The sequence below is a fragment of the Marmota monax genome, unplaced genomic scaffold, assembly GCF_021218885.2.
Source record: "Marmota monax isolate L192 unplaced genomic scaffold, Marmota_monax_Labrador192_F-V1.1 WCK01_AAM20220418_F8-fsc00183, whole genome shotgun sequence".
In the NCBI taxonomy this organism is placed as follows: domain Eukaryota; kingdom Metazoa; phylum Chordata; class Mammalia; order Rodentia; family Sciuridae; genus Marmota; species Marmota monax.
The window spans coordinates 2,015,445-2,025,212 of record NW_026694841.1 but is presented as its reverse complement, the minus strand read 5'-3'; the positions used below and the strand labels follow the sequence as shown (position 1 = coordinate 2,025,212).

At 56.5% G+C, this 9,768-nt stretch overlaps 1 protein-coding gene across 6 annotated transcripts in view; it reads right to left on the bottom strand.

Annotated features, from left to right (window-relative positions):
• Nucleotides 1-2,761: 2,761 nt before the first annotated feature.
• Wdr25 (WD repeat domain 25) overlaps nucleotides 2,762-9,768 on the bottom strand; it is a 132,730-nt gene continuing 125,723 nt past the window's right edge. For all 6 annotated transcript variants that reach the window (XM_058573219.1, XM_046426335.2, XM_046426334.2 and 3 more), the window contains 3 exons: nucleotides 6,481-6,651; nucleotides 3,672-3,812; nucleotides 2,762-3,212 (listed from right to left, as the gene is read on the bottom strand). In XM_058573219.1, the coding sequence (XP_058429202.1) occupies nucleotides 2,991-3,212; nucleotides 3,672-3,812; nucleotides 6,481-6,651 (534 nt within the window). In that variant the 3' untranslated portion in view covers nucleotides 2,762-2,990. The remainder of the gene's footprint in view (nucleotides 3,213-3,671; nucleotides 3,813-6,480; nucleotides 6,652-9,768) is intronic.

The following is a 9,768-nucleotide window of genomic DNA, read 5'->3' as shown; positions in this document are numbered from 1 at the left end:
CCTGCCCAGACTGCGGCAGGGAAGTAGTGCCAAGGCACACTCATGCTGAGGCCTGACTCAGCCTCGGAGCAATTCAGTGATGATGCTAATAGAAAGGACACCATCAGCAGAGAGTGGTGGACATCCCCGTCACAAGACACTCCAGGAAAGATGGAAACCCAGGGTAGTGCTGTGTGTAAGGCAGGCACCTAGGACCCAGGACCTGGGGCTGGCAGTGAAGTGGGGGCAGGAAAGGAGGTGCGAGCAGCCCCAAGAAGGCAAGGCCTCCCTTCAACTATGTCCAGTCTGCTTATATACCACTCCTCATCCAGCAAATGCGCCTGGACCTGGGGAGACACTCATGAAAATATCCATGGGGTCCTGGGTTTGGTGGGGAATCACATGGAAAAGAAAGGGACTTCAGAAGTAGCGCCATCCTGGGAACTATGATTCACAGCTTCCACGAGCCTGGCCCATGAGCCTGACAGAAGCCGGCCACTCAAGTCCTTCCCTGAGCCTCATCAAATGGGGAGGAGGAAAGAAGGCAGCCCCCAGCCCCTCAGCCTCAGCCCTGAGACCCAACATGGACAAGGCCAATGCCCGGAGAGCAGCGCGACTGCAAGGGTACAACAGGGCCCCCCAACCTCTGGCCCCATGACAAGTTCTGAGAATGGAGTCAAACCACACCCTCTGGCCTAAATTGGTGCAATGCCTACATCTGTCAAGTGGCCAGCCTGACATCAACACTGCCAACCGCCACTGCCTGAGTACCTACCGCATAGGGGACCTACAAGGAGCTGCACAGACCAATCTTACTAATCCCCACAAGATGAGTATCCTCAGCTCCTCATTTTGCAGAAAGGGAAACCAAGGCCCAGAGTAGTCATGCAGCTTGCCTCAGGATGCAGAGCAACAAAGTCAAAGTCAATCTGACACCGCAACATGCATCCTGCCCACAGGTCAAGTCTGCAGCCATTCCTGGAGCACCAACTGTGTACCAGAGGCCAGGGACAGGGGTTGCAGGAGCTCCAACTCAGAGCACTTGACTATGTTGGGGGTAGGGCAGCATCAAGTGCAGCCAGGTGCTCTGTGGGCTGAGCGTGAAACAAGCTCATTCCCTGAGGTCTGTGCAAGGCCCTAATGAGGGCGGGAGAGTAGGTATTTACAGGGGAGCGACAATGGCCCAGCACCTGTGACTGTGGGTGCAAAGGCCCTAAAGCATCAGAGCACAGAGGAGGCAACCGTCAGTCTGCGGGGTGGGAAATGACCTGGGCTGGCTTCAGAGCTCCCTGGGGCTCCCAGTGCCACGGATTGGAGAATAAAGGGCAAAGGCCAAGACAGGTGTGAGAAGGAGGGCAGCCATGTGAGAAGCACCCCTCTCCCTGCACCAGGCTCTGGATGATGCAGGCTGTCTCAGCTCCCCCAGACTGGTGGACAGCCCTCGCCCAGTGGGTGCCATCATTTGTTCCAGGGGCCAGGCACACTAGATATGGGGCACGACTACTGTTACCAAATCAGCCATTCTTGAGCCTAAAAATAGAAAAATAAGATGCTCTCAACCTAAGTCCCTACCGTGTCCAACACAGAAGCACAAGGGATCTGGGCCCTGTGCCCCATGTGCCTGGGGCACCAGTTCATTTACCCTGAAAGTCATGGTAGGGCACACTGGGGCTCATGTCCCACTCTCCCTGCACCCCATGCTCAGCTCCGGCTTCCTCACTCCAGGCTAAGCACACGGTTGGCACTGCCTCTGCATGACATCTATTTTGCAGACTGCTCTGCTCTGCTCTGACAGTGGACTGGGGACAAGGCCACAAGGATGAAGGTGGAAGGGTTAGGCCCTCAGCACAGGACAAATCAAGGCCTTTGCTCTGCTCATTCCTCTGTCTAGGATACCCTTCCTGTGGACCCCAAGAAGACCCCCCTCCCCCGCGCACACTGAACTGCCTCACACGGCAGCCCTGGGCCAGCTCAGCCTCCTCCCATAGCTGGCACCATTGTGCCCGACACCCCAAGAGAGTTGCCCTCTCCTCAGCCCCCGCCCCCAGCAAGCCTGCGGGCCAGCTCCTCTGACTTCCCACTTTGTAGATGGAAAACAGGCTGGGAGGGGAGGTGCCTTGCCACGTCTCAGCAGCAGTGAGTGGACAAGCTGCACGGCTCTCAGCCTGCCCCAGCCTCCTCCTCGCATCCTCAGCATTTCCTTGCTGCCTGCCCTCCAGGATGCCCTCCTTGCCAGCTGGAGGCCTGCCTCCTCCAGGAGGATTTCCAAGCCACCTGGGGTCCCCACCCTCATCTGCTGGTGGGTGGGGGGGGCCTTGGGTTCTGCATGTGCCCTCCTAGCAGGCATGGCCCCTCAACGACAGTTCTGGTGGGATTCAGTGTGCACTGACATGCCCAGGCCCCTGAGGAGTCAAGGTTCACCCAGCCCAGCTCCGCGAGGCTCTGCAGGGACTGCTTCTCCACATCACCCCTTCCCCAGGATAGTCAGTCATCCCAGGGGATGCGAGTCTTGGGCAGAGCAGGGACCAGATGGACATACTGTGCGGGAGGAAGGGGCTGGGGCCCTGTGAGGCTGGCAGGGCCACAGAGCTCTAGCACAGGGTTCCCAAGGGCAGAGCCAGGCGCAGAGCCCGCTGGCCCTGGAGACACTCCTCTCAGGATCAGCAAAGCAGAATGGCCCACCTCGAGCTCCCCTGCCCTCTCTTGTCTTCAGCATCCCAGTGGGCCTGGGAGTTGGGTGGCAGGAGAGAGCTGCTAATGCACATCTGTTGCTGACATAGCCTAAGAAGTAGAAAAGCAACGTTTATTGGGCATCACCGGCCACCTGGCAGGTGCTTTCACTCATGTAGTCTTCAAAACCCTGAGACAGATTCTTGTCCCCACTTTACAAATGAGGAAACAGAGGTTCAGCAGGTGGTGGAGGCAGCATCTGCCTAGGTCCAACCCAAAGCCAATTTCAGTGCCCAAACTCCCTTCCCTGAGGAAGAAGGGGGCCCCAGGCCCAGCTGGGATCAGTGCCAGATCTTGATGTCACCTCCCCAGGAGCAGGTGCCGAGGACGGAGGGCAGCACGGGGTGGTAGGTGGTGCCAACACAGGCCTGCATGTGCCCCTGCAGCGTACATGCCCTGCTGGCTGTGCGGAAGCTGAACATCAGGACCCGGCCATCAGCACTGCCTGTCACCAGCAGGTCACCACACGGAGAACACTCACAGCCCACTGCATAGCCTTCGACCTGTAGAGACATGGGGGTGGTGAGTGGGCCACACCCAGTCCTCAAGGATACCTGTGCATCAGGATTATGACTCCACTCTACTGAGGAACACCTGAGGCCCAGCAGCCCTGAGGCCAAGCCAGTTCTTCTGAGAGGCTCTGGAATGTGCCACATTCCAAGGAGGGTCCAGAGGAAGCCGGCTGGAGCAGCCTCAGTGATAAGTTTCTGGCCCCTTCTGCCCAGCAAAGGAGGCCTTGGGTGGGAAGAGGCTGATGCAGAGATGGCCCCATGCCCATTCTGGCTTGCTCCTGCCCTCAACTCCACCACTGTCCTTATGAGCTCACTAGTGCTTTCAGATTGGCCCAGGATCTGGGGTAGACAAAAGCCTAGGAAAGAGAAGGCAGAATCTACCCAGACAGAGGATCGTGCCCTGGGCCCCAAGTCCATTTCTGGTGCTGCCTACCAGGAGGCTCTGTGTACCTTGTGTCCTTCATAGCGCCGCCGTCTACTCATCCGGTAAGGCCACACAGCAGAGAAGAGGGCCAGGTAGTTTCCATTGGTCTGTGCCAGGAATACAGGCTCTCTTGGGTGCAAGGCAAGGCTGGGGCAGGTATATCTCTCCTGAGAAACAGCAAGACCACAGGAAGGTCAGAGAAGGCTGCTCCGGGGGTCTTCACCTCCAGCCTTCACTCTGCTCTTGAGGCCTGGTACCCTCCCGCCAGGCCTTGGCTTGAAGGTCTGAATGAGTTTCCTACTGCCGCTGTAATCTAGTGGCTTAAAACAACACAAAGTTATTGTGCAGTTTTAGAGGTCAGAAATCTGATGGGATTCTCACTGGGCTAAAATCTGGATGTCCTCAGGGCTGTGTCCCTTCACCAGGCTGTGTGGGATCTCATTTCCTTGCCCTTCTCCAGCTCCTAGAAGCTACCTGAAACCCTGTGGCAGGATAAAAAATGGCCCCCAAATATATCCACATCCTAATTCTTGAGCCCTGGGACATTGCCTCATGTGGTCCTGCCCACCTCCCTACCTCCATGGTGAACCCCAGTCCCATGGCCCAGCCTTGCCCAACCCAGGGTCTCACATAGCCAAAAGGCCCAGGAAATGAGGAGGTAAATGGCCAAATGAATAGGTAAAGTGGGAATAAACTGTTCAAATCACAAGGGGGTGGGGTCCCCACAGAAAGAACTCTAAGAACTCCCCCCTCAACTAGACCTGGCCTTTAACGTGTGAGACTTAAGTCAGAGTCTTGAAATGACCCCACTCAAGAGGACAAAGTGAGGAGCCCTCAGGACAATATACATCAGAGGCACAGAAGCCACGGTGGCCGGATGATGTGCTCCCTGGCGTGAGCTGCTGGCACAGCACCTGCTTGCCCCACAGAGCACGGAGGCAGCTGTGCCCGGCCAGCAGCTCAGGCAGGACATGCTTCATCAGCCTGGCTCCAGGTCTCTACGGGCTCCTGCAGACAGGTGCCCTCCATGGTCAGAGGTGCCCTCCGTGGTCAGGCGTGCCCCTGAGCCCTTCCCGGGGCCTTTCCTTCCTAGTGGGCAGCATTAGAAACCCCTGTAGGGAGGAGGCAGTCGATTTGCTCAGGCCACTTGGAACCGTCAAAACAAGGAGAAGGGGCCTGCACACATGACAGCACTTTAAACTCAGATTTGCAATCTCCAAAGGCAACAGTGGTAATAATGGGGTTGGTGCTGCTGGTGGTGGCTATAGTAGTGATGACTGTGGTGCTGGTGCTGGTGCTGGTGTCTGTGGTGCTGGTGCTAGTGACAGTGGTGCTGGTGGTGGTGGCTGTAGTAGTGATGCGGTGGTGCTGGTGGTGGTGACGGGTGCTGGTGGGGACAGTTGTGATAACTGGTAGTGGTGGTCATGATTGTGATGATGGTGGTTGTAGTGGTGGTGACTGTGGTGCTGGTGGTGGTGATGGTGGCTGTGGCGCTGGTGGTGGTACTGTGGTGTGATGACGGTAGTGATGATCAGGTGGTGACTATTGTAGTGATGATGGGAGCCAGGATGGTGTCGGTGCTGACAGTAATAGTGATGGTGAAGATGATGATGGGGGGAGGACAAGGAGTGGTGGTGATGACACTGGTGCTGGTGGGGGACAGCGAATGTGGCGCCGATACTGGTAAAGACAGTGAAAACATAATGCAGCACTCCCTGCGCCTAGCATTGTGCTAGGTGCTCTTTATGAGCATTCTCCCTTAATTCTCAAAACCACTTTCTGTAGTAAAGAATATCATCCTCAATTTTCTGTTTTGTTGTTGGTGGTGGTGTTGTTGTTTGTTTGTTTTTGTTTTGTGACAGGGCCTTGTATGTTGCCCAGGCTGGTTTCCAACTCCTGGGCTCAAGTGATCCTCTTGCTACAGCCTCCTGAATAGCTGACACTACGGGCAAAGGCCATAGCATCTAACTCTCATTCTTAATTTTCTAACAGGAAAAGTAAAAATTAAAGAGGCTTAACTGGGCACGGTGGCACACACCTATAATCCCAGTGGCTCAGGAGGCAGAGGCAGGAGTATCGTGAATTCAAAGCCAACCTCAGCAAGAGTGAGGAACAAAGTAGCTCAGTGAGACCCCATCTCTAAATAAAATACAAAAAAAAATTGGGCAGGAGATGTGGCTTAGTGGTCAAGTGCCCTGAGTTCAATCCCCAGTTACGCCCCTCCAAAAAAGAGGCTTAATAAGCTGGTGTAGAGGCCCTCTCAGCTTACTTGGGAAGCTAAGGCAGGAGGATGGCAAGTTCAAGGCCAGTCTCAGCAACTTAACAAGACCCTGCCTCAAAATGAAAAATAAAAAGGGCTAGGAGTGTAGCTCAGTGGTATAGCGCCCCTGGGTACAATCACCAGTATGGGGGCGGGGGGCTAAATAATGGTCCCATGGCCCACCTTGCAGGTGATGAACGCAGGACTTTAGCAAAGGTGTTCTACTTCAAGCACCACCTACCAAAGATGCTGAGCAAGAGAAGTCAAGACACCCCTTCTGCTTGGCTGGTTGGGCTGGCAGTGGGAGGCTTAGGGCCTCTCAGGTCACAGGGCCATTTTCCCTTCATCTAGTGGGGCTGCCCCAACTGTGGTGGGTCCTGTGTGAGGATAGGAAAGCAGGAGCGCTGTTCTGGGGGCCTGTAGACAGTGCTGGCAGCTCGCTCCTGGGCCCCATCCTGAAGATTTCAGGCAGCTGAACCCTGTCCCACAGGAGGGGCCTGGGAACCCAGACAGACCAGGGATACAGGAACATGTCAGGGTTGAAACTGAGAACATTGCCAAATAGAGCTTCTCACGTGGAAAATCTGGTTGGAGATTTTGGCGGAGGTCCGGAAATCCCAGGCAATGATAGTACGGTCAGCAGAGTCCCGGGTAGAAGCGTCGGTGCTGCTCAGGAACTCAGAGCCTTCCTGGAGAAAGAGGATGTCCAAGGTCTGCTGGATGGTTGCCTTGTAGCCTCTCACCACCTGTAGGAGTAGAAACTGGTCACACAGGGCAGGTGCCTACCCAGGCACCCAGGAGGCGGTGGGTTTATTGAAGCGGTTCTGGGCCATATTCGCTCTAGCAGAGCAGCCCCATGTGCTTGTGCAGAGGGGGAACCCCGGCTTCCCAGCAGGCCAGTGCCTGCAGCTCCTGGGGCTATTCTGTGATGCCTCCCCCATGACAGCCTAGTCCCATGACCGCGTCCCCCTGCTGCCACATGGGTGGGTCCAACGAAGCACCAGCCTCTCCAGCACACAGGCCCCTTGAGAACAGCAGGTGCCCCATGAAAACGCGCTGAAGAAGGGCCCAGGCCTTGCTCGAGGCCCCCAAGGGCGTGGTGATACTCATCAATATCGACGTCACATAATTCCCAGCTCACAAAGGCCCGAACCATTGTCCGTGGAGGAGTGACAGAGATACAGGGAGCAAGCATTCCTGGAGACAGACCCTAAGGCCAGAGTGGCAGACACACTCCAGCTCTGGAGGCACACCTCATCTTCTGACTGTGCCCCCTCTGCTTCTTCAAGGCTGCTTTCCACACCCTCTGCTGCTCCAACTCCACCTGGGCTGGGCAGGGGAGAGGCCACCCGAGAACCAAGAGAAGCTCCATTCACAAACAAGGATGCCGTGACATCACTGCACCCTGACAGAAAAGGCCAGTGTGCCCAGGCCGCCGAGGTTCCAGCTCCCAGGGTGCCAACACACGGCTGCGGCACCAACACAGCTCAGTCCTGCCAGCTGTGGAATGAACTGTCTTCACAAATCAAGAAACTGAGTCTGCAAAAATTTTTGACTGGTGTTTTCTGTTTTCCCTCTCAAGTGCACACCCTGAATTCCCATTAAATACAGCCCTCCACAGACTTCATTTAGACAGGTGAGAGATACTAAGTTCAGAGAGGTAGAGACTGGCTCAAGGTCACACAGCCAGAGTGGTGCAGATCCTTTCCCCATGCCTGGGGCCCCAATTCAGTTTCTTACTGGCCAGTTCCTGGGGTTAAATTCATGGGCAAGGGTAGTAACAAATGACTGCTCTTCTCTGAGTCTCTTCAGAAGTAGCCTTCAGCTAAAGTGACTTCAAGGTGGGCCCGTGAGGCACAAAAAGTGGTCAAGGAGCAGAAAAGGTCACCCTGCAGACCCCTGGATGCAGGACAGGGAGACAGTGGAGTCCAATCTCACCTCAGCACCACCAGCTCTATGGGCCACCCCAGGCCCCGACAGCCCTGCAACAGCTATCCCTTCCCCTCTCTCTTCTCCCAAAGATGCCTGCAACAGCAGCCTAGGCAGCAGGGGCTACTTGGCACTTGCTTCCTGTGTGTTCTCCACACACCAGGCTTCTACCAGACACACCTGAGCCTCACAGGGTGGGCTGGGATGCAGTGCCAAGCCCTGCCAGGGCCCCCAGAGCTGTGCTACTGCTGCCATGGTCTACCTGCCAGTCTGGGAGGACCTGAGAAAGGACCGTGCACATCATCACAGTGCATGATACCTGCTCTGATGAGCTGCACATCCCAGCTCCCAAGAACAGCAGCACCCCAAGGCAGTGTTACTGTCGACTCTCGTGAGAAGGGAGGCAAGGAAGCAAGGCTCTGACAGGGTGGCTCTGAAAAGACCTCTTCACTGGCTCCAGGTCTAGCAGTGGAGTCCAGTCTCACCCCAGCACCACCAGCTCTATGGGCCACCCCAGGCCCCAACAGCCCTGCACACCTCCCTTCCCCTCTCTCTTCTCCCAAAGCCTTCTCAATCGCTAAGCTTCACAGAAGGAAAAGGAAGTCTGGAGACAGTTGGGCACCAGACACCAGGAGAGAAGCAAATCTGGCCAGCACATGTCCCTGGGTGTGGCCTGTGCACTGAGACATTTCTCCTCCATGGTGGCCACAGAACAGCCCCCAGAGTATCACCAGCTCATATAAAACTGCTGTGGCCAGGCACCACGGATGTTGGGCAACTCCCATCTCTGTGCCAGAACCACGAGCTTCCATGTGGCCCATCACCACAGCTCCCCACCAGCCTCGGTCCCTCAGGCTCTGCAGCGGGTGAACAGGAAGGAATGCAGGAGGCGTTGTGAAGGCCCCGAGGAGGCAAGGTGCCCAGGAGCTGTGGCTCCTGGCTCTGTCTACAGCAGAACTGCCTGCGTGCCCTACCCACACATCAGCCACTCCCAAGGCAAACCTCTATACATTCCCCCAGAATAGACAGAAATGGCCCAGCCCACTGGCTCCACCGGACTCCTGAAGGAGACCTCGGAGGTCATTCACAGGCCCCTCGGAATCAGAGCAGGCCAGGCCTTGCCCTGGCCCAGGGACATGGAGGCCAAGAAAAGCTGCTCATAAAACTGAATGGCCGGGAAACAAGCCGTGTTATGGGCGATCCCTGCCAATAACGCGGCTGTCAGTAGAAGGCTGGCCTTTGGAGCCATCGTCTAAGCGATCGTCTGGGAACATGATTGACTACCTTCATGCTGCTCAGTCCCTGGGAAACAGCAGAGGGGCCATTTGTGTGTCTGGTTAGTGGATTTTATGGCAACTTTGATGAGATGGACAGCTGGTGCCTCCCATCCCAGGGGGAAGTCATTGCCCAGACTAGACTAGCTGCAACCAAAAGGGACTCCTCTGGCAACTTCAGGTCCTGGCAGACAAGCAGGTACAAAGCCTTGGGGACAGTGGAGGACAGACTGTGACACCTGCAGGGGTGATGAAAAACCCCTGAAGGCCCAGCACAAGGCTCAGCTGGGCCGCCAGCTAACGTGGGCAGTGCTGGGCTGCTGCTGACTCTCAGGAAGACTCGCTGTGCCTCCGTGGCTTCTGGCCTCCAGTGCACAGGCCCAGGGCACAGGCGAGGCTCCTGCCTGGAGCCCACAGCGACCACCATGTGCACAGGGAGATCCCTTCCCTCTCCAGGCCCAGAGTTGAGTCCTCAGAAAGAGGAGGGCTAGGGTGCGGGCCATTTCTCTCAGGACCTTGCCAGTGCTCTGCACCCAGGCCTGGGCATAGTGGGGCTGCGGGGGACCCTGCTCTGGGCACCTCAGGAGCCCGAGCTCCCTTCCCGCCAGCCTTGGCTCCCACTCACGCCACGACAAAAGCTTTACTGCCCAGCCTCTGAGG